Source organism: Sarcophilus harrisii, chromosome 3 (genome assembly GCF_902635505.1).
Source record: "Sarcophilus harrisii chromosome 3, mSarHar1.11, whole genome shotgun sequence".
Lineage (NCBI taxonomy): Eukaryota > Metazoa > Chordata > Mammalia > Dasyuromorphia > Dasyuridae > Sarcophilus > Sarcophilus harrisii.
This window is the reverse complement of record NC_045428.1, coordinates 483,242,366-483,267,437: the sequence shown is the minus strand read 5'-3', so window position 1 is coordinate 483,267,437 and position 25,072 is coordinate 483,242,366. Positions and strand designations below refer to the sequence as shown.

At 34.2% G+C, this 25,072-nt stretch overlaps 1 protein-coding gene across 3 annotated transcripts in view; it reads left to right on the top strand.

Moving 5' to 3' along the window:
* ALKBH8 (alkB homolog 8, tRNA methyltransferase) overlaps window positions 1-25,072 on the top strand; it is a 57,416-nt gene that overhangs the window by 7,501 nt on the left and 24,843 nt on the right. For 2 of the 3 annotated variants that reach the window (XM_003764256.4, XM_031961092.1), the window contains exons 3-7: window positions 3,432-3,669; window positions 6,417-6,548; window positions 7,360-7,455; window positions 9,213-9,317; window positions 10,761-10,831. In XM_003764256.4, the coding sequence (XP_003764304.2) occupies window positions 3,432-3,669; window positions 6,417-6,548; window positions 7,360-7,455; window positions 9,213-9,317; window positions 10,761-10,831 (642 nt within the window). The remainder of the gene's footprint in view (window positions 1-3,431; window positions 3,670-6,416; window positions 6,549-7,359; window positions 7,456-9,212; window positions 9,318-10,760; window positions 10,832-25,072) is intronic. The other variant, XM_023499468.2, reaches the window with a different exon arrangement.

Sequence of the window (25,072 nt, the reverse complement as noted above, 5' to 3'; positions counted from 1 at the left end):
TTATATTAAATGAAGTGATATTCAAAGAAGTTCAAAGACATTTAGCCATTTGCCCTCAGCTTCCACCAATGGCACTATTTGTTCCTCCTGTCCTACCTGGTGCAGGATCTTCTGATTGCTGCAGGGCCATACTTTTTATTTTTTCTATACAAGAAACATTCAATATAATAGTTAAAAAAAAAAAAAAGATGGGAAGGAAGAGATTAAGAGATTCTTAAATTATATTTGAGATTCGTTTTGGCTTTATCAGCTAACCACAGGTGACACCTGAAGAATGAGGTTACAATGAACCTCTTATTTTATGTTTGAGACTCTTCTGTAATAAGCACACTATACTCCAATTCCTCTGGTCTTTCCTGGATGATTGCATCTTTTTTTTTTTTTTTTTAACAAGTTCTTAGCATTTAATAGATTTCTCTTCAACTTTTTGGCTTAAGGATCATGACAAAACAAGAATTTATAGAACTGATCTTCCTCATGTTTTTCACTTATAAAGGGAAAACAAAGCAAAATAAAACTTATTTATCTTTTATCTGTCTTAAAAAAATGAATGTTTTGGATATTAAAAAATCAAGCAAACTTCATTTTAGTACATTGTAACAAAGATGCATATGTTGTGAAAAATGTTAAATTCATTATTATATGATTTGGCTCATAGAATCATTAATTAGAAGAAATTAGAAAAGTCATTTGTTCCAATTCCACATTATTTTACAGATAATGAAAATTAGTCCTAAAATGGCTAATTGGTTCGCTCATGATCATCCATATAGTAAGTGGCAGAGCTAAGTTTTGATTATAGATCTCATAGATCTTTTAACTTTTAAATCATTGCTCTAACTTCTGGACTAATCTCTAGATGATTTAGAGAAGACCCTTAATGGAAATTAGTGGTTTGCAAAACGTCTTTTGAGAATGTCTGTTCTAGAAATAAGAGAAATACTATGAACATGTTAAGCACTCCATAAGTATTTTGTAGTTAGGAGAAAAATCATTCATGATCTCCAGTTTTTTTTTTTAATAGCTTTTTATTTACAAGATATATGCATGGGTAATTTTTCAGCATTGTCAATTGCAAAACCTTTTCTTCCAACTTTTCCCCTCCTTCCCTCCACCCCCTCTCCCAGATGGCAGGTTGACCAGTACATGTTAAATATGTTAAAGTATACGTTAAATACAATATATGTATACATGTCCATACAGTTATTTTGCTGTACAAAAAGAATCAGATTTTGAAATAGTGTACAATTAACCTGTGAAGGAAATCGAAAATGCAGGCGGATAAAAATAGAAGGATTGGGAATTCTATGTAGTGGTTCATAGTCATCTCCCAAAGTTCTTTTGCTGGGTGTAGCTGGTTCAATTCATATCTGCTCTATTGGAACTGATTTGGTTCATCAGATTATTGAAGAGGGCCACTTCCATCAGAATTGATCATCATATAGTATTGTTGTTGAAGTATATAATGATCTCCTGATCCTGCTCATTTCACTCAGCATCAGTTCATGTAAGTCTCTCCAGGCCTTTCTGAAATCATCCTGTTGGTCATTTCTTATAGAACAATAATATTCCATAATATTCATATACCACAGTTTATTCAGCCATTCTCCAATTGATGGGCATCCATTCAGTTTCCAGTTTCTGGCCACTACAAAGAGGGCTGCCACAAACATTCTTCATGTTCTCCAGTTTTAAACCAGGTTTTCTGAATTTAAAAAAAAACATTGTATTTTCAGAAAAATAATAAATATTTTGAAATTGTATCTGAAAAATACATTTAGATGTTAATTTCATAATTAAAGATGAAAGAATGGCTAATGTTGATGAGATTGCTATCCTTTGGCTACATCTCAAGGTTAAAGTTAAGTTTATCAAAGTAAAATGTAGGACAATAATATTACTTGAAGCATTAGTATGAAATCTCCAGCTAACACCTAAAAAAATAAAGTGACGAAAAAGGAGGAAGAGAAGAGAAAAAAGCAGCTCTCTTCATTCCAGCCTTGTTCTTTCTTTTCTTGCTTACTTTGTTTCTGTCTTTTTTTTTCTCCCAAAGGGAACAGTTTGGGACCCTGGTAATCATTAGCTGTTCGAACTTTGAGAGTGTATTTGTCTTCATGCTCATCTGCCTATCTATCAATCTCTTGTCTCCATCTCCTTTTTTTGACTTTCTCTGTCTGTTTATGTGTCTCTGTCTTTGTCTCTGTCTCTGTCTCTCTCTGTCTCTGTCTCATACACACACATACACACACACACACACACACACACACACACACACAGTTTGCTCTTAAAGCTAGTCTGAAATTCATACTGTTGTTTGTCCTATAGTGCAGTCTTATAAGGTCCTTTTGGCAGGTCATAGACTAAACTTCCTTTATTAATGAAGTCCAGAAAGGACCCATATTAGAAATAAGAAATTGAATTCTAACATGTTTATTATTATTATAGCAAGATTCCTCTGTGAGAGAGAGTTAGGGGGTAGAGAGCATGCAGTGGTCAGCCAGAGATTATCTAATTTACTTTTGTTATCATCAAGTTTTATTCTTCAAAACTTATGTGGCCAAGACCTATATTTCCCTACTTTTGTTTGTTTGTTTGTTTGTTTGTGTAAGTCTGGTGAATCACAACTAATCTTATCCTTGATGAGAGGGTTATTTCTGCTGTTTTTTCAATATTTTCTGAAGTAGTAAATGACAAAGTAAAGATTATGTGTGATCTAGACCAGAAAGCAGATTTTTCTTTCTTCTAGGATTTTGGCTGTGACACCAAAAGGATGTGCATCATAAGAAAAATATAAAGAAGAGAAAAAATATTTCCCTGAATAAAGTTTAGTACAAAGTAGCAAAAAAAAAAAAAAAATCATATTTGCTAAAAGTTCTGTGCCAACTGGATGATGTATATCACTTACAGAAAACTTTGAAAGGGATTTTGTGTGGTAATACATTGACTACTTTACCTAGCCTGATGTTGAATAAATTTTTACATGTTTATTTTATTTTAGGTTTTTTACATTTTTTATATATAAATTTCATATTGTAAACAGAACCTATAAGTAATGCTGTACAGTTTTAAAAAGCTCTATTCTTGAAAATAAAGTAAAATAATTGTATTAGAATGCTCATGTGATTACATTAAATTTTTATATATTATTTAATAAGCAAGATCTATATTTTAACTTTGGCCTGATGTGTATGCTTTATTTTTGCAAAACCAACATATATAATAAGTTGACATATAGACACAATGTATCAAATTGTATTTTGGGCTTTTTGTATAAGATTATTAAACCAGCTAATCATTGAATTAATTATAAAATGATGCTCATTTTTTCTTCATAGCATTGTTGTATTAGTAACATACTCTTTTAGGAGAAACAAATGTTTTGATTGCTAATGCCACTTCTTTCATTTTTTGTTTTGTTTTGTTTTAATTAGAGCTTGGTCATTGCTAATGGAGGTTTGGGTAATGGTGTATCTAGAACCCAGCTTCTTAGGGTTTTAGAGAGATGTGGATCGGTGGAAGCTCTCTTAATGCCACCTAACAAACCCTACTCCTTTGTAAGATACAGGACCAAAGAAGAATCCAAAAGAGCCTATGCAACCCTCAATGGAAAGGAAATGGTGGATGACTTGGGACAAAATATCACTCTGTACTTAAACTTTGTGGAAAAAGGTATTTTATTTGTTTGTCCTCTTAAAACAGTTCTTGATTTTGCTTTGTTTTCATATTCCTTTTTAAAAATTGGGACTTTAGAGCTTTTAAGAAGATTAGTTAAATAACAGGCCTAGTTGGCCTTTAGTGAGCTAGGTGGCCCAGTGGATAGTGTATCAGGCCTAAAGTTTTCTTCTTGAATTCGTATCTGGCTTCACACAATTACTAGCTGGGTGACCTTAGGCAAGTCATGTCTCCTTATTTGCCTCTCTTCCCTCACATAATAAAATGAACTGGAGAAGGAAGTGACAGACCACTCCAGTATCTTGCCCAAAAAAAAAAAAAAAAAAAAAAGCCCAAAATAGGGTCATGAAGAATCAGACACAACTGAAATGACTGAACAACAATTAGTGTTTGAGTCTATGGAAAGCACACTTATGTCCAGTTTGTATATATTGACTTGTCATGGGCTGTATTGTACCTTTTTTTGTACAGAAGTCATGTTGAAATTCAAGTTCATTGTTGAGGATCATTTTCCATGATCATCTGCTTAAAATTGGGAAATGGAAGGAATTCTATATTTACTTGTCCTCCAGGGAAGAATTTAATAAGTCAAATTTACATTGCTTCAAAATATGTTTCAAAAAGAAACTTTAAATGATAATTTTTAAAGACTATTTTTGTGTTTTAAAAAATATATTGTGTTTTATCTCTGTCTAATTGCAAAATTTATCCAGTTTTAAATCTGTGGCCTAAACTTAGATCTTTCCTCTATATCCTTGATTAGATTATGCCTGAGTTTTTATATGCCTCTAACCAATTTTTAAAAATTAAAGTTAGGAAACAAGTTTTCATTAGAAAGAAAAATATTGTTACGTCATTTCCTTTCACTTTTTTTTCTTCTTGATTAAGTACACTTATTAAAAAGTACCCTGGAATAAGTGAATTTAGAAGGTTTTTTTCCCCTGAAATGCAGTAATAGAATCTGTCAAATTTCTAGAACTTCTGCACTCACATTTATAAACTTGTGACTGTGAATGAGAACAGGATAAAATAAGAATTATTTTGGTACTTGTCAGTAGTGAATACCCACTGAAGTACAAATTCAGAAAAGTGTTTTAACTTTTTCTATTATTTCAGAGAGAAATTAAGCATATAATTGATTTATAGTTTGTTCAAAGAATACTAAGCACAATTTTATCTTTAAACTGAAGCCATTTCCAAAGCTTTATCTATATGTCCTTTGTATAACATATTATAGCATTTAAATTAGTGAATTTGTGTTGATAAAGTGCAATGAAATCCTATTAAAGCTTAAAACTTATGTAGTCTACATTTCTATAGCATTTTATCTTCCCAAAGTATCTTTCCATATGTTTATTTCAGCACAACAGCAAGCATTTATTAAGCATGTACTCTATGTAAGACTGTTCTATACCCTAGGGATATAAAGACAAAGCAAGGAATGTACTGCCCCTAAAAATGTTTGTAATTCTACTTGAAAGATAGAACATTTACACAAAAATGTAAATAAAAGTCAACTTGAGGAGGGGAAGGAGCATAAAGAGTCCTAGCAACTGTGGGTCCTAGGAAAACATCTCATTTCTATACTCATAATGACCTGATGAGGTACACAGTGCTAGCATGTGCCCGGCTCTTAAGATGAGGAAACAGACTTAAAGGAGTTAAGTGACTTGCCCAAACTTGTATAATGATGAAGAAGAAGATGATAATAATGATATTAGCTGCCATTTATTTCAGGTATTTCATCTCATTTGATCTTCATAAAAAATCTTGTAAAGTATATACTATTATCCTCATTTTTACAGATAACTGAGGTGCAGAGAAGTTTAATGACTTTCCCAGAGTTACACAACTAGTAAGAGTCTGAGGCAGGAACTGAATTCAAGCCTTCCTAACACCAAGTTTTACACTCTTTCCACTATGCCTTCTCATTGCTGTAAGCAACAGCTGCACTAGAATCTTTGCACTGTACCATCTTGTGAATGCATGTATTTAGATATACCACATGCTTTCTAGCAGACATTTTTTTGGTTTCCTAATACTTTTAAGGGACAGCTAGATAGTGCATTAGAGAGAGTGCCAGGCCTGAAGTCAGAAAGACTCAGGAAAGGTCAAAGAAAACCCCAAATGGGATCACAAAGAGTTGGACACAGCTGAAAAACAACTGAACAACAAAAAATACTTTTAAGCATGGGTTTCCCTGTACCTGTTTACTACGCCTATATTCTAATCAGTTATCCCTTCAGAATTGCAGTTATATTTGAAGGATAATATAGAAAACTTCTCTTCTGATATTGTCATTTTCTTAGAGAAAAGTATATTAGTTTTCATCTTTTGTAGTTGACTATAACTTAGTGTCTGGTGTTTTAGAAGAAGTAAGTGTACATTAAAACTCCAGTATAAAATGATTAGAGAGCACTTGATATATCTGTTAGAGTGGCATATTATTAGGCATTTCAAAAATTTCATAAACATTATTTCTTAGGTGAGATTTGGGAAAAAAAGTTAATCAATATTGAACAGAATACCTAAATAAAAACTATTTGCTTTGGTATTGATTTTGACAGTAAGAAAAACTCATTCTATTTCTTCTTTATTTTTGCTTTTGCATTTTTATATGTAAGATATAACTTTGGGTTAATTTTTATATTCTATAAGTGAAACATAGGGAATTTATTACTTGGTATATATATATAGATGGAATTACTTTTTTGTGTGGAATTATTTCAATCTTATTTCTCTAGTGCATTGGCAAGGTCTCAGGCCTCCAGTATTACCTCCAGGCCTCATGATTGTGGAAGAAATTGTTTCTCCTGAAGATGAGAAAATGTTACTGGAAAGTATTGATTGGACTGATAATTCTCTTGGTCAAAATGGTAAGTGAAAGTTATGGAAAACAAGTCTTTGCAAATATCTTCAAGTGGCTATCTGATACACTTTTTGATTTTTAGTATATGTTTTCAGTGGTATGGGTTCTTCAGTATAGCTCACCACCTTATCATGGCTTCTCATGTTATACTGTGATTTCCTGGGCCTTTCCATAAATTGTCTGGGAAGCATTCCTTTGGTATCTTGTGGATACCAATGTAGTGTTCTGTCTTTTGGTATTTCCCATTCTTTCTAAATCACTGTCCTTGATTATATAAATCTGATGGCAGACTTCTCTAAGGGCTCCTGTTCTTTCAAAACTCAGTTTTGAGTTATTTTTGGTATTAATATTTTTTCAGAGCTAAACAAATTTTACTAATAATACTTTGCCACTATGGTGAAGATTTCTTATATAAGAACCAGGAATTCTGTTCTTATCATTTTTATAATTAGAACCTCAGATATTTAAAATTCTTACTTTCAGTTTTAAAAACCTAATATATTTTCTTTAAATCTATAATGTTCTAAATTAAATGCTCAGATTTAAAATTCCCCAATTCCTGCAATGTGAATGGCAGGATAGTATTTAAACCAGCTATCATGTGAAATCTTAATTATTATGATTTTAGACTCGAAGAAGCACTAGATACAAAAGCAGGATATTTGGTTAATTTTGTTGAATTCATCAGCAGAGGGAGCTGTTTGTAAATGCTGCAGAATCCTCTACATTTTGCACAGTGGTGATTTTGAAGTATATGAAGAAGGCTAAATATTTTTTCCTCAAAGAAATCATTTCTTTTCTTTTTCTCTTTTTTACAGCTCAGAAATCTTTAAAACATAGAAAAGTAAAGCATTATGGGTATGAATTTCGCTATGATAATAACAATGTAGATAAGGATAAGCCCTTACCAGGAGGTAAGATATTTGTTAATAGATATTGGTGCTACATTTCAATTGTAATATACTTTGTAGAAAATCAGATATCCTGTGTATTAGCTGCATCCTAGTTAAGGGAAAGCTGGTTACTTTGTTATTAATGACATTTGAAAATAACTGAAAATTAGCTACTCATGGCCACAGTGAAGTTAAGTTGGTTCCACCACGGGCAAATCAATAAACAATTTGGTCAACAAGTATTTATTAAGTACTTACTGTGTGTCAGACTGTGTTAGCCCTGACAATAAAAATAGAAGCAAAAAGTTAGCCAACCTTTCCCCCTCAGGAGCTTGTGTTCTCATGGGGAAGATAACACATTTGACATGTTGAAGCTGAAAAAAGTTGTGTATTAAGTAAGGGGTAAGGGAAGGTGAAGGGAGCATAAGACGGCTCAGTGGTGCCCAAGATAACCAGCTCGGCCTGGAGTCATGCCCCAAACACCAGTTGTGTGAGCTGGACCAATCCTCCTTTTGCCTCTAACTATATCCTCAGCACCTAGTACTATGCCTCCTAACACAGTAGGCACTTGATAAATGGTGATTGGATTGGATTAGAAGAAAGGAGGAGGCTCTGTCTGGGGCGTGATAGAGAAGTTCAGAGGGGCACAGTGTGAAGGGAAAATAAAGTCACTTGATCTCTCTCCGCCTCAATTTTCTCACCTATAAAATCAGAGAATTGAACTACATGATCTTTAAGGTACCTTCTGAGCTTCTGCTCCTGTTTTGTTATAAGTTGTGCATATTATTTAAGTGAGATCCAAGAGAGAAGGAGGCAGCATAATTTATCAGAAAGAATACTGAACCTTTAGGACTCAGGGCAGCTGATTTCTGGTCCCAGTAGATTTCTGGTGCCCATTGGGCAACTTAACTTTACTCTGGACTTTATAGTTTCCGTTTTCCAATGAGCGCTTTGGACTGTCTTCCACTCTCAAATTGTGATTCCATGCGCTTTAGATAGTTTCTTCAACAGAATGTGAAATTCTTCAAAATTGAAAAGAAAAAGAAAAAACAAAAAGACAAATTTTATGAATAAAAGTCCTCTGTTTTCTGTTCTTCCCCAACCCCTAAGGAAGATTAGAATTTATTTAGTACAAAAGAAGTACTTTTCATTAGAACTTTTTGTTGTATGTTTAAATTTTTTTAGGGTTTTATTTCATAAAACAACATATAAATAATAAATAAAATATAACTATATTAGAGTCCCTTTGAAATTATAAATATAGAGATGGTCTTGGAGTCAGGAAGACCCAGTCTTAAGTCCTGCTTTTTATATATACTGGCCATTTGATTCTGAGCAACCTCTTAATCCCCAGATAATTCTCTAAGATTATAAATTATAATCTGTATTGGTGGAGGGTGACTCAACAGCAATGAATATAGATCTAGACCCTCAAAAATATATTTCTTTTTTTCCCCAGTTTTGTTTTGATTAGAGCTGCTATTGTATCACTGTGGGGGACTTGTTCTTTTATAAAATGCAAAAATTATTAATAAAATTGGTTCCCTGAATTTTACTTTATCTTTTGCAACAACCTATAAAATTTAAAAAAAATGGTATTTATTTGAGGTATTTGTGGTTTGAATTTCTTTGTTTTCATTTAGTTATGGATCTAGCTAATAGAGTAAAATATATTTTACTTTGTCTTTCACACTGGCTTTGATTTATATCTTTGGGTCAGAAATATTTAGTAAATGCTTTTCTAGTCTAATATTTTATATTTGTAATTTTAATTGCAGGTCTTCCTGATATTTGTAATACTATTTTAGAGAAATGTTTGAAAGAAGGACACATTAAATATTTCCCTGATCAATTGACAGTAAATCAGTATGAACCTGGACAGGGTGAGTACTTCTTCTGAAAATTCCAAGGCCAGATTTTGTTTTTTAAAAGTAGTTATAATTATAGTTTATAGTTCTATAACTATGTAGTTATAGTTCTAAAGAATATAATGTTCTTAATGTTATTTGTTTTTATCATATTTGCCTCATAAATTATTAGTTTCACCTTTACTAAATACTTCTGCTTGATTTTATTCAATAGATATAGTGTAGAATCTGTATAATATTTACTTAAAATATTGGCAATTATATTTAAAATAGTTGTCTAGAACTCTTTTCCTCTCCTGTTTCCATTAAAGAAGATTTTTAAAAAAACTGCTTGAAGTGTGAGAAAAGGAAGAAATGAATAATTAATTGAAAAAGATGAACTCAAAAGGAAAATGAACAACAGTGGAAGACATGGATATAATGATGAACAATAGTGAGGAGGATTGGCAGTATTGATCGGATGGTTTTGCTCTTCTTCCCACACCAGAACCTTTGTAAATGTCAGATATTCAGAGACTCACAGAAAATCCCCCAACTCAGATCCCTAAACTTTTGGGAGAGGCTGAAACTCTGGGAATATGATTTAAACTGGATTAAAATGTGATCAGAAAATGTTTAACAACATAAGTAAAAATGGAATACAATATAATGTTAATTTGTAGTTTTCTAAATCAATATGCTTTTTGCACTTGAATTTGACACTATTGCCTTCAGTGAGCTCAGTTAATCTGGCAACATTCTTATCTGATATTTGGAGTTTGTTATATATAAGCTTAAAGGGAAGGATTGTCTGAAATATATATATTTTTTAAATTACCCTTTCTATGGGCAAAGTTCTCTTTTAGAGAAAACAAATGCTTGGGCAGTTAATTAATTGATTCATAGAGAGTGAATAAATAAAAGAGAAAGCCATGTCTTTAATCAAAGTTCTCCTTAGATTTGATTTCTATCTGTGATGTAGGTTATATTCAAACCTGGTTAAAATTCAATGCTTCCAGAGAATGGCTTTTGTGTTAAAATTCATTGATGTTTCAGCAGTAGAAATCTTTCTGAGTTCTGGCCACTCCTATACCTTTCTCTCCTTCAGTTTTAACTTGGGCTCCAGTAGGATCATTCAGTGAGAAGAAAATCTGATGAACTGAACTTAGGCCCAGGAGAACATAGGCAACTCACTCTGTTTAGAATTAAGTTGTGAAATCAAATTTACTTTACCTTTGCTTTTTAGTTCAAATTATAATACTTTTCTGGCTATTGCTTGAATTTTTTTATTATACTAAATATGACCAATTAATCAATCAACAAATGTTTATTAAACACCTACATGCCAGGCATATAAACTCTTATCTAGAATGTATGTGTTATGTGTTCACATATGTACCACATATTTTGTGTGTGTGTGTGTGTGTTTAAACTTTTAAAAAGAAAGAAAAGAAAAACGGCCTACTAATCCTGTTTCAGGAATTCCTCCTCACATTGACACCCATTCCGCTTTTGAGAATGAGATCATATCTCTCAGTTTGGGAGCAGAGGTAAATGTTCTTAAATTCTAATTAGATAATGTATTTAATATAATATTGTTTTATATATTTTGTTTTACATAGAATATTTCCCATGTTTCTTAATTTTTAGTGTAGACAGATTCATCTATGCTTAGTAAACAAAACAAGGCTACCACATGTTGTATGTGCATCTGTATGAGAGAACCCAGCCTCCCAAAAAGGAACAGAAAAGGAGAGCTAACCTGCAGAGGAAGAACGAACAGTGATCATGCATTTATCATTTATTTTTTGTGTAGATAATTTGTGTCCTGGTATTCCACTTTGGTACTTAGTTGAAGATAATTGAGTCTGGGTACTTTGCTCTTGTACCCTTTTGAGATGGTGCCACATTTGTCAGTTATTTTCAGTATATATAGCTGGTATATTGATTCTGAACTAGGTACGTGCAGAATGTTACATAACATACCAATAGTATACTATTTCAGTTTCTTTATCCCCAAATACTCCTCAACTCTCTTCCAGTGCTAAATCTAGGATTCTGTGATCCTTTGATATCCGAGTTTTATCTGAGTTCAGTTAGCAATTTTCTCTTAAGACTCTCTCTGACTTTCTTCTTTTGTGCTCATCTCATCCTGAAAGAGTGTGAACATTTGCTAAGTTACTTCTTTTATTGCTATTGCATGCTTTCTGTAGCATAGTAGGCAATTAGTAGCCGTTGCACTTTGCCAGTGCAAAATTGCAATCTAGGAGAGAAGAGAGCCTATGCAGGCTTGATAGGGAAAAAAAGGGTGTCTTTTGTTCAACCCTAGAACTTTCCACTTGGAAAGGATCAGTCTCAAGGATTATCTATTCCAACTTGTACCTGAATAGGAATCTCATTGAAAATGACCATAAAAAGGAAATATTCAGTGACCAATTGGAATGAATCTAATCCTCCTTCTCTGTGATGCCTCTCAGACTTAAAGACAGGGATCATGTACCTTCTCAGTCTTTTCCTTACTGAATTAAATACTTCTAATGATTTTAATCTTTTATAGTTAGAGTGCTTTGCTCATAATATTCTTAAGAAAGTACAAATATTATTAATTCTCTTTTGAATGAGAATAATAAGTGACAGAGCTAAAACTCATATTTAGGGCTTCTGATTCTAAATCTGGGCTTCTTTTTCTTACACTAGTTTTATTTGTAATGCTCGCTTTTGTTTCGGTTTCCTTGGGGTCTCTGGGAGCAGCCTTCATTTCAGTTCAATAATTACCACAACTGCAGCCAGGTGTTAAAATTCAAATTCTTTATTGTCTCCTTCAAAGTCTTGTCTCCTTTCCTGGGGCCTGGTTGGCTTTCTTAGAGGCCTATTTCTCTCCTTAGTTCCGAGAGCTTGAGCTCCTGCCTCCATCTCTGTCCTCTGAATCTCTTGACTCCAAAGGTTTGTGCTTCAGCCTCCATCCACCACAAAGGTGGACGATGGAATGAATCTGTCTCAGCCTCCGAGAGCTTCTAGTGTATTTGTCTTTGAATCTCTCTAGCTGAGGCTTCTAGCTTATAAGCTCCACACTGAGTACAAAGCAATCATTATATCACTAGGAAACCATTATTTGTTGTAAGATTAAATCTATCATACTGATCCCTGCTAAACTAGATGGTTACATTGTCTCAATTCCACTGAGTTCCTTGTTTCAAGTTCAGAGTTCTGGCCCATAACATTTACTTTTCAACACTGCATTAAGGAATAGGGAGAGTTGCCTCTGGATAAATTGTATCAGGAGGTTACAATTCTGTTTAGTCTTTGGTGTGTTATACTGGTCACGTTCCCTACCTGAATACTACAATATGTATTTTACCATGTCAGCAGTTCATTTAGGTAGTCACTCTGCTAGATATTGGGGATTTAAAGATCAACACCAGATTTCTCTCTCCTCAAGAAGAACCATGATTGAAAACAGTGTGTGAAACTGAAAACAGTGTATGATTGAAAATTGTGTGTGGCTGAAAACTGTGTACACAACTGAAGTGTGTATATATGTGTGTGTGTATGTGAGAGAGACAGACAGTCAGACAGACAGAAAGAGACACAGAGAGAGAGAGAGAGACAGAGACTTAGACTGAAAACAGTATGTGACCGAAAGTAGTATAACTGAAACCAATGTGAGGCAAACTGTGGACATAGAGAAGGCAAGGAAGTCTTTAAGAAGTAAAGAATCTTAGAGAATGTCTCATTAAATCTTGTTCATAATAAGTGAATGATTTGCTAGGACTTGAACTCAATTTCCCTAACTCTTAATCTGGTCTTTGTTGCCCCTTATTGATGTTAATGTATGGTATTGATATTATAATTCATATAGTTACAGATAAAATCCTGTGAGCCTATATTTTGATTTTCTTTATCTAAGAAAAAATTATAAAAACCAATGTTTACCAAATCAGTCATTCAACAAATATATATTGTTGTGTGTTACACAGTTAGGTGTAACGCTCTCGGTGGTTCGGCAATGACAGATAAAGAACAGTCTTATCTTCGAAGAGTATACAGTCTAGTAGAAAAGCCACCACACAATCACAAATAGCTGCATTTTAGGATAATGTAGACACCATATCTGTGATAAGTATTTTTTTACTTTCAAGGAAAAGTTACTTTTGCCTGATACAATCCAGAATTCTTTTCAAGAAAGTTCTGTTTGAGCTGGACCTTGAGTACAATCTCTTGTCTTCTTGAGAGTAAAAACCTATTGAATGTGGTTTGGTCTTCTCCCACCTCATGCCTTTGTTTGGGCACAGAGTAATTGCATCAGAATCATTTTCCATTCTCAGTTTGGTTCCCTTCCATTTTCTAAGAACCTTAGTAAATCTTATCTTTTCTACTAAATTTTCTTTTTATTAAATGAAAGTCAAATATTTACAACTATTTCATTTCACCTCTTTATATCTGAATTTTCTCTATCTGCACAGAATTCCTGCTCTTACTAATAATGTTGGAAAGGATAGAACTAGACCTATTCCACTGTTATATGGAAATTCTGAATTAGGAAACTTACTCTGCGTCCAGTGCAGGTTGGCATCTTTTCTTCAATTCTTAGTTTTGAAGAGGTATTTGAGGCAATTAAAGGTTAAGTGGTTTACCCAGCATATTTCAAATACATTCAGCATATTTCAAAAATTGGATTCAAAACCAATTCACATTAGTACCTGATTTCCAAGAGAGCTCTCTGTCCACTAAGCAACATTACTTCTCTAAAATAATGATTTATAAAATGTAATTTAAGTTGTAAATATGCAACTCTTATTTATTCAGGAACTAATTACCCATTTTAAAGATTATCCTTATGTCCCTCATATTTGATGATTTTATGTTTATTTGTAAATGGCATTTAATATGACACTGATAGGTACTTAATGGGTGAATTTGGTGATGATGCTGAGAGAATTTTGTTTTTAGTTTTTTTTTTTTTGTCTTTTTTCTTGACAAATGTTCATTTTATATTTTTAATTAGATGTTGAAAGGAATGAAATCACATATTTTAGCTGAAGAAACAAAAACCTGTTGTCATATTCACTATATCCATTTGGTGTCTCTGGAAGCATGTATTTGGTTCAGTTTTTCTAAAGAATTAGAGATCTTCGGGTTAAAGCCTTGTTTGTGACATTTAGAAAAATAACATTGATAAGTCTGTAATAGACTTTATTTTTAAAAGATAGGTTCAGGGGCAAAATGAAGCTTAATAGTACTATAGTAACTTTATATTTCCTTTCATTAATTCATCATTTGCTTTTTTTGAAGATAATTTCCTTTCTCTTTCAACCTTTTCAGTTCCTTTCAGATTTACTAGATGAATTCTTCATTCCATTAGGATCTTGACTCCTTGAATTTCCCTAAATCATTTATCAGTTGTTACTGTTTGGGCCACAGCTGCTTCTCTTCCTACCTTTATCTAGTTATCTCAGCCAACACTAAACTATCACTCTGGAAATCCTTGGTTTCTTGATCTACTATTTCCATCTTGACTGCCATCTGTATGTTATTTCTGCTTCTCCTTGAGAACTGCTGAGCATCACTAGAGAAAGAGACCAAGCCATACTGATGTCATCCATTTTAAAGTCATGTGTAACCCCCAGCTGGGCCCTTAGTACTATTCAGCAGTCTTTTAATCAATCTTTTGTTGACTCACTATTGCATTTCCCATAGTGGTGTTTTTCTAGTCCTTTTTCCTTCTTTCACTTTCTGATAACCTTACCACCTACTTTATTGAGATTATCTGAATATTATGTGGTCTTCTTTAATTTCCATTTCTACTTACTCAAAATTTCTGTCTCCCTCCCTCCATGTCCCCTCCTCCCCCCTTTCTCTCTGTCTCTTTGTCTCTCTCTGTGCCCCTTTGTCATTCTAATTTTTTTTATTTGAAGAAAAAGTTTTCATCCCTTTTGCCGAATCTAATGCCTTTAATTGTGACGACAGTCTCATTCCTTTCCCCTTCAACACCAGTACTCAAGTGTAGCATCCATAAATTCCTGGGATTTCAGATCATTAAGTTAAAATTTTTTTTTCATAATAATATTAAGATGTTTTAATGTCGACTGTGGTAAATATCAGTAGATAAAACCCACATAAACAGAAGCTCTTTGGAGAGTCTTCAATAATTTTTAAGAGTATAAAGAGGTTCTGAGACCAAAAAGATTGAGAACTGCATCTCTAAATCATTATTTTCTCTTGAGACTTTAATGTCTTATTATCTACATAGTCTTAGCCTTTAGCTTGCAAACATGCTTAGATTTCCTTATTCCCAAAATAAAACAAAATGTTTCCTTCAAATTTGTTGTCCCTTTTTAGCTTTTCCTCACCATTAGAGTACTCAATATTCATTTCATCTACTGTCTCATTTATTTCCCTTAAACCTTGAATCTTTTAAACCTGTGAATCTGGTTTCTCTCTCCATTGGTTCCTACCCATGCACCTTTAGATGCCCCCTCCTTTTTTTTTTTTTTTTAAACTTATTGAGATCATTACCATAATACTATAAGAGATGAGGATAAAAGTCAAATTTATAAGGAATAAGTAGATTGTATGGTAGTGCGATGGATAGAGTGCTGTGGAGTGTGGAAGAACTGAATTAAAAAATGGCTTCAAACAATAGCTGAATGACTTTGAGCATGACAACCTCTGTTCGCCTCAGTTTCTTTATCTATAAAATGGGGATAATAGCATCTAGTCCCTAGTATTGCTTTAAGGATCAAATGAGATAACATTTGTCAAAGTGCTTGGCACAGTGCCTGGTACATAGTAGATGATATATAAAGTTAACTAGTAGTGGTAGTAGTAGCAGTAGTAGTAGAAGTAATGATGACAGTAGTAGTAGCAGCAGTAGTAGTAATAGTAGTAGTAGTAGCAGTAGTAATAGTAGTAGTAGTAGTAACAGTAGTAATAATAGTGGTAGTAGTAGTAGTAGTAGCAACAGCAGCAGCAGCAAAAGCAGCAGCAAAAGCAGCAGCAGTAGTAGTATAGACTATTCTTTGGAGAACTTTTCCAAACTAACCTCATTTTTGTTACCTACAGAGTCACTAAATTAAATTAAATTAAATTCATAGATTCATAAATTATTAGAGCTGAGTAGGACATTAGAGATCTAGTTTAACTCCTTGATATTAAGGTAAGAACTGAAATGGAAGAACAACAGAGAGACAAAGTCCAAGAAAGCAGCCAGCAATAAAAGCCCAAGATGGCCATAAACATACAAAGTATGGAAAACAAGGAGGGTGAACCAGTGGCACATTTGACCTTATAGGTAGTACTGAGACTAGATAGGATCAGCTCCATGACTGGAATGTAACTAGAAAGATATAGAAGGAACAGGAGAGATACAAAGGACATGTGAGAGAGAGGAGTAAAACATACTCATATCTTCATCTGAAGATATTCAGGAGCCAGAAAAGAAAGCAGAGTAGAGAGCATTTGGATAAGATAAAGCTCAATGGAGTCAGTCCTTTGATGAGTAATTATTAAGCACCTCCCCTGTGCCAGTCACACAGAATAACATTCAAAGAATGATGTTATCCCTACTTTAGGTGGGATTTACATATAAAAAGAGCTAAAGAAATGCTATTATTATTAAGGGAAGAACTAACATAAAATTAAATATAAATAGCATAAATATATAAAGCTAATAAATGCAAACATATACATGGTAATTAATACTGGATAGTCTGTGAGGGAGGGAAAAAGGGTATTAGAAACTGTGGGATGAGGAAAGGCTTCATGCAGTAATAAACTCCATTCTAAAGGAAGAGAGAGAATATGAGAGGAAGCTAAGACATGTGGACAGTCAGTGAAAATATACAGAAACTACAAATGGAGTGTGTGTGTGTGTGTGTGTGTGTGTAACAGAAAACCAGTATGACTGGGTCACTAAGTGTGGAAAGGGGAGTACCAAAAAAAAAATGTAAAATGAGACTGGAAAGACACACTAGGGCCAAGTGATACAGGGACTTTAAAAGCTAAATAAAAGAATGTATATTTTATTCTAGACATGATAGGGAGCCACTGGTATTGACATATAGTCAGATCTTCATTTAATAAAAAATCATTTTGCCAGCAGGATGTCCTGGATGCGAGACATAAGTCAGGGAGATCAATGGACAGACTATTGCCATGATCTAAGCAAGAGGTGGCCTGAACTGAGGTGGTAGCTTTGCGAGTGGAGAGAAGGGCAAGATGAAAGAGATGAGCGTAGCAATGACAAGATCAGACAACTGATTGGATATTTGTAGTGAAGGAGAAAGAGGAGTTAAAATATAATTCTAAGATTTTGAATCCCACAGGCTAAAATAATGACTTCAACAAAATAAAGAAGAGGGGAGGGTTTAGGGGAAAGATTGTGATTTCTGGTTTAGACATGTCAAGTCTGGGATGTATTTAGGACATCAGTTTGAAATGTCCTAGTCAATTGGTGATGTAGGACTGAAGCTCAGGGGAAAGATTGGGGATGGACAAGTATATCTAGGAGTCTATCTGCAGAGAGGCAATAGGTAAAGCTTTGGAAACTTTTGAAAAAAAAAGAAGAGGATGTAGAATAGAACCCTGGGAAACATGGTCAAGCATTACATGGATGATGAGCCAGAAACAAAAGACTGAAAAGTATGAGTTAGACAGGGAGGGGATAAGCCAGGACAGAGAAATGCCATGACAATGCAGAGGAGACTCCAGAAGGAGAAGGTAGTCAACCCTGTCAAAGGTGGACTAAGAAGGATTAGGAATTAACAAAAACCATTAAATTTGCCAGTTAAGACATTATTGGCCCAGAGATCTTAAAGGAAGGAAAGGGACCGACATGTGCAAAAATGTTTGTGGTAACCCTTTTCATAGTGTCAAGAAACTGGAAACTTAGTGGATGCTGGAGAATGGCTGAATAAGTTATGGTATATGAATGTCATGGAATATTATTGTTCTATAAGAAATGATCAGCAGGATGATTTTAGAAAGGCCTGGAGAGACTTACATGATCTGATGCTAAGTGAAATGAGCAGAACCAAGAGATCATTGTACACAACAACATCAGTATTATATGATGATCAATTCTGATGAACGTGACTCTTTCCAACAAGAAGATGGTTGTTGCCAGTTCCAATGATCTTGTGATGAAGAGAGCCTTCTCCATCCAGAGAGAAGACTGTAGGAGGTGAATGTGCATCACAACATAACATTCTTACTCTTTTTGTTGTTGTTCACTTGCATTTTGTTTTCTTACCCATTTACTTTCTTTTTTTGAGCTATTTTTTTTCCTGCAGCAAGAGAATTGTATAAACACATTTATACATATTGGATTTAACATATATTTTAACATATTTAGCATGTATTGGATTGCTTGCCATCTAGGGGAGGGGCTACGGGGAAGGAAGAGAAAATCTGAAACACAAGGCTATGCAAGGGTCAATATTGTTGAACATGCATTATCCATGCATATGTTTTGAAAATAAGAAGCTTTATAAAAAAAAAAAAAAGAAAGAAAGAAAGAAAAGAAAAAAAAATTACTGTATGTAAGCCATTGTCAGATTTTTAGTTTGCTACTAATTTGCTGAAATGAATAAAAAAGTTACACTTTGAAAAAAAAGTTATTGGGATCTTTGGACAGAGTAGTTTCAGTTGAGTGAGGAAGTTGGAGTATTCCTCTGTAAGATCCATATTCTTTTTTGTTCCTAAATTTTTTTTTTCTAATCTCCCCTTATTTAAACTTCCATCTTAGCTAGGCATTGCATATGCAAACTAATCTGTGAAAGATGGGTAAGGATGCCATTTCAGTGGCATAGTTAGTGGACTAAATCTACTTTTAAATGAACTTGTTCACCCATAATCCAGCAGTGTAGTATAGCTGGCATATATTTTGACTATATTAATTAGAGTCACTGGATTATAGACCCCAAATAAGGAAGAATATCTCTTACCACAATATATTGCCTGATCTTGGTTTAAGAAAAGTTTTTCTAATTGTTAGACTTTTTTCCTTCAGATTTCATTTCTCATATTTCTAGACCTTCTAGAAGAAGAACAATTGCCCTTGTTGTAAATGAAATTTAGTACTAAAAAAAATCTTTCTATCTCTAGCTATGATGGTAGTTTTTTGTTGTTCTTGTTCTTATGAGTTCTAAGCTACCCCTCTTCACTAAGCAAAAAAGAGAGAGAGAGAGAGAGAGATAGAGAGAGAGAAACTAGAATTTCCTTTCTCTTAGTATCTTCAAAAAGGATTATCACTGAGATACCTTCTTATGGCATGAGAGCAACAGTAAGCTGTTGTGTGCTGCTTTCTAAAAACCCCAAGTTGGAGTGATTAAAATATTGAGTCTTGCTTTCGCGCCTCCAAGTTGGGGTACAAAACATACTGTTGCTTTCTAGAGTCCCCACACCGGGGTGATTAAAATATACCTTCCTAGTGGAGAAGTGATGAGGCGGAATCCCCGAGGATGGTAGAAAAATGGAGTCGTTTATTTCAAGGACTTTCCCCTTTTTATAATGTAACAAAAACAACACTGTGCACATGGACCACATAAACAACTTGCTATTGTATGTAGTTTGCCACCTGGTATCACTCTTCCACCTGATATCACTCTGCTTCAATCTCAACACAGGTTGTCACCACCCCCTGACTCCTCAGGAAGTCCGAGAATCCTTAGGGGAGATGGGGACTAGATGGGGACCAGACACTGTCAGCTGGTTCCCTCTGGGCTGAAGGGTCTTATACATCACCTATTTTCCCCACTGACAGTGACCCTTTTTGCAATCTGCAAAGAGATCTTTTTTCACAAAGTGACATCATTAAATAGAGCACTTGGTTGTATTTAGAGTCTAATTAATTGCTTTTTGAGTTCTGATTTCTTTGTGTTTTGTTAGAATTGTGGGTAATGATTCATTATGTAGCAAAAATGTAGAGTCCAGAATTATATCTCCACAGATATATTTAAGAAACAGAAAGTTAGAAAAGCAACTGAGTTTGATGTCACTTCTGCCCTCAGCCTGATTCTGCTTTGGTATGTAACTATATAACACTTGGTAACTGTCTTCAAGAAGCTTATAGCTTAGAAATGTGCAATTTATAGAACTAATAGTTCTCTGCACTTTTTGATACTGCTGACAATCTCCACTACTCTTGGACGGTCTCCTCCCTTAGTTTTACTTCTTGCTTATCTTCTTCCATGTCTGACTATCTTTACTGGTACCTTTTCTAGTTCTTTATTCATTTTCCATCTCCTAAGCAAAGTTTTTTATTCACACAAACATGCACTCACATTTCACTTAGTTGTGCTACATCTTTTTATTAAAATTATATTTACTGATGCATTCTCCCAACAATGGGGATATTTGATGTATGAAATATATGCATGTTCATATATATGTACATATATGTGTGTATATACATTTGTATGGGTATACACAACACACACATACACATATGAAAACTCTGGGAATAGTCAATGTTGAGAAGGTAACTGAATCCATCAGAAAAAGATGAAGTCACTAAAGAAGAGTATAGAGAGAAAGAAGAAAATGTAGGATAGAGCAGAATCCTAATGGACAAACATACTTAGGAGATGGAAGATGGATGAAAAACTAGAAAAAGATTCTGAAAAGATACAAACATGGAAGAAGGGTAAGCAGAAGAGGGCAATGTCATGGAAACTAATGGAGGAGAATGTCCAGGAGTAGGGGATGATCAGTAATGTCAAAAGTCGAGGGGAACAAGGAAAATAAGTTATGAGAAAAATCCATTAAATTCAATGGCTAAGATGTCCCAGATATGGACACACACACACGCACACACATACACACAAACACAAACACTCTAACACTAATCCCTTACCAGAATTGTAGTCTTACATTCTCAGCAACCTGCTGGATATTTCTATCTGGATGTCCAATTGTCATTTTGTATTCAATATGTTCAAAATTGAATTAATCCCCTTCTCACCCAGTCTCAATCTGCTTTAAATCCAGACTTTCTATAATTGTGAAGTCATTGCGTAATGTTCTGGTTTAGCTTTCTGGAAATCTTGGGACCAGCCTTCATTTCAGCAGAGTAATCACCAAGAGAATAGCCAAGGATAAAGTCCAAATTCTTTATTATCTCTCTCACAGTCTGTCTCCTTGCCTGGGGCCCGGGCTAGATTTCTGCAGGCCTTTCAGACTGGCCTTGGTCTCAGTGGAAAAATGAAGAGGTACAGGCAGCTACCACGGTGGTGGGAGATGGAGTGATAGGAGATGGAGTGAATGTGTCTCATCCAGTCCTTGTTGACTCTTATATACTCTATTATAATTACATTATTGTAGGTGTGAATCTTGTAGAATAGGTGTCAATCTTGTAGAACTATATTAAGTACTAAGTACATATACTGAATTAGAGAACTATTAATCACCATGCTAACATAGATAACCATTGTCTTATCAATTCCTCTGAGTTAACACCTTGTTTCAAGTATGCTTCTCCAGAGTTCTGACTCTCTTCGTCATTGTACACTCTTCACTCTCTCTTACCCCCCCAAATCCAGTCATTTGCTAAGTATGCCCTATCTCTACCAGTTTTCTTACATTTCTTTCTAGGTCTCCACTTGGACAGCCTCATTAAAATTCTTAACATCTCTTACCTGGACTGTTAGCTTCCTAATTGATCTCTCTGCATCCAGTATTTTCTGGTCTATCCTTTACGCAGCTGCCAAAAATCATTCCTAAGGCACCAGAATGATCATATAAAACAACAACATTTAAATTCATTTAAACCACCACCACCACCACCACCACCACTACCACACACACACACACACACACACTCACGTACACATGTATACACACGCACACACACACACACATCCATACACATCCATTAGCAGCTTTCTTGGATAAAATAAAATTTCCTCAATTGCATTTATAGCCCTTCACAATTTAAACCTGTTTTTCTAGCTTTATTTCGCATGACTTTTTTTCACACACACTCCATCCCAAACTTGATTACTTGCTGTTCTTGAGCCAAACATTATATTTCTTATACTCATGAACATGCTGAAGTCAGCCTTTATACCTGGCATATATTCCTTAATATTTCTCTCTCAATTCTTCTCTTTCTTCAAGGCTCAGCTCAGCTACCATGTACTCTGAGAAATCTTCTTTGAATCAATACCCTAGTTCTGAGTTTTCTCTATCTCTAATTCATATGGAAATTAATTTTGACTATCTCAATTTCAGATCTTGTTGTAGTTCATCCACACAAACATAATACAGAATGGTTGTATATGGGAATAAAGAGGCTATTAAGGTTTCTACTTAATTAACTGTTTAGATTTAGTCTAATTATAGGATTTAGAGCTGGGATGGACCTTAGAGATCATCTAGTACAAATTCTTCATTTTAAAAATAAGAAAGAGGCAGCTGGATGGTACAGTGGACTTTGTACCAGCCCTGAAGTTAGAAGGATCTGAGTTAAAATGTGGTCTCAAACATTTAACACTTCCTGGCTGTGTGACCCTGGGCTAGTCCCTTAACCCCAATTGCTTGGGGGAGGGGGGAATAAGGAAATTGAAACCCAGAGAGGTAGAGTGACTTTAGCGTGTTTAGTGTGGTCACAAAAGTAATTAAATGGCCAAGTTAAAATTTGAGTCTTGGTCATTTTGCTTCAAATAATAGCAAATGCTAACAGTCACATAATACATTAATTTTTAAAGTGCTTAACTTATATTATCCCATTTAATTTTCTCAACATCTTTTTAGGTGAATGATAGCTTTTCTTACCACCGTTTTACAAATTGGGAAGCTAGGTTCCAAGAAGTTGTGATAGGTGGTAGATAATTGAAGTGTGTTAGAACATGGGTCTCTCCTCTTTCCATGTCCTATGCTGTTTCCGTATAGCTTCTCAATATATTTATCATTCTGAGTTTCTGTACTCCCTTCCTATTTAATATTATTATTTATGGTTTAGTAGGGAAAATTATCTATTTTCTGTGGTGAATTTAAATTTAAATTTGTTTTTCTCAATGTGTTAAATAGATTTTGAATGATAACAAAGGAGATCAGAATCCCGTACCACCATTTAGTCCCTAGAATAGGAGTTCTTAACCGTTAGTTCCTTTTGGTAACCTGGTAAAGCCTATAATCTCTTCTCAGAATTATGTTTTTAATTGCAGAAAAAAAAGAATTAATTGGGCTATAAACAAAATCGATTATACTGACATACAGTGATCAAAATGTATGTTTTTAAAAAAACTGAAATAGACCCTCAAGTTAAGATGCTCCTGAATTAAAACTTCTTGAGCTAATTTGGAATTTAGTGCCTTTGCTGTTTTCAAGTTAGTATTCTTGGCTGCCTCACCTCTCACTTTTGCTACCGTACATTTAGCAAGCTGTCTCTGGAGGCTCCCCTTTTTGTGGTCAGGCAGAAAACCACATTCATTATTCAGAAAAACTCAAGTTGTTGCTTTAAGAACTTCTTAACAGGAAAAGCTTCTTGCAAAGGAAAAATGGGCTAATATGGTGAGAACCTCAAAACTGTAATGTATTATTCAGGAAAAATGTATTGATAGAAACTTTTTTAAGGATAGTTTTATTTCATTGCATAAATCTGTTTTTCTTAATGAGTTTGGCCAGTTCCTCATCTATAAAATGAAGGAATAGGACTAGATTATGGTCCTTTCCAGCTCTGGAATCTATTGTTCTATGAGTCATTAGAGAAAAGACTTAACATATATTAATGTACATACTTTTCTGTGGACACTTCAGAAATTTAAAATTTCTTTAAAATATAGTTCTCTCTCTTTTTTTTTCATGTGTGTGTGTTGCAGAAAGGTGCAGCAGAAAGGTGCAGTGGAAAGGATTTGGAGTCAAACGATCTGGCTTCAGATCCTAATTCCACCATTATTTAATAATTGAAGGCCATCTGTGTAATCTTGGGAAAATTGCTTAATTTCTTTGAGCCTTAGTTCCCTCATCTCTAAAATCACTGTGGGAAATTAAATGATCTCTGAGTTCCCTACCTTTTCTAAATCAGTGATACTATGCATTGTTTGAAATGAATAGCACTAAAAAAAAAAGTTTATTGCATTTGATTCAGATGAAGTTAGGAAAGGAGAATCGAGTTAAGCATACCTTCAGAAGACTCATACTTGGCATATCTTGCAATTTCATCATTCTTTAAATTAAGGAATGCTTACTTTCTCTGGATTAACTTGGTAAAGAAACTTCCATCCTCTCTCATTTTTACTCCTTAAGTGAATCTCCCAGTACTTTCTCCTTTGCCACTTTGTTAGATTTTTTTTTCTGTTCTCAAAAGGTTATTCATTTCAGCTGAACTCTAAGATGAAAAAAAAAAAAAAAAGAATGCTTGCCCTTTGTATTCTTTTCTTGTGATGGAGCTGTGTCTTGTATCACTCCCAGTGGCAGTGTAAGCTTCATTTGACTGTTTAGCCAGCCTGGAGATTTGTACATTGTTTTATATGTTCTGCCATCTTTATAAGCATCATTATCTTTATAAGCAAGATGACATCAGTGATTGGGATTTTCAGCCCTCACCATCATGGGTGTTTGTCTTCTATAAGTACAAAGAGTGTAAAGGTTACATGGGATCAAAATGTCTAGCATTTTTATTACTGAGCATTATCTCTAATGCTGTGCCAAAGTTAGTCAGCAATTTGATTTTTATTGACTCTGCTACCTCAGAAAATAAAGAAAATTGGCAAAAAGTGAAAAGAGTAATTGGGAGTAGCTACTGTGGAAAAAGCTGTCATGAGGGGAGATTGATTCAGTTGTGGCAGAGT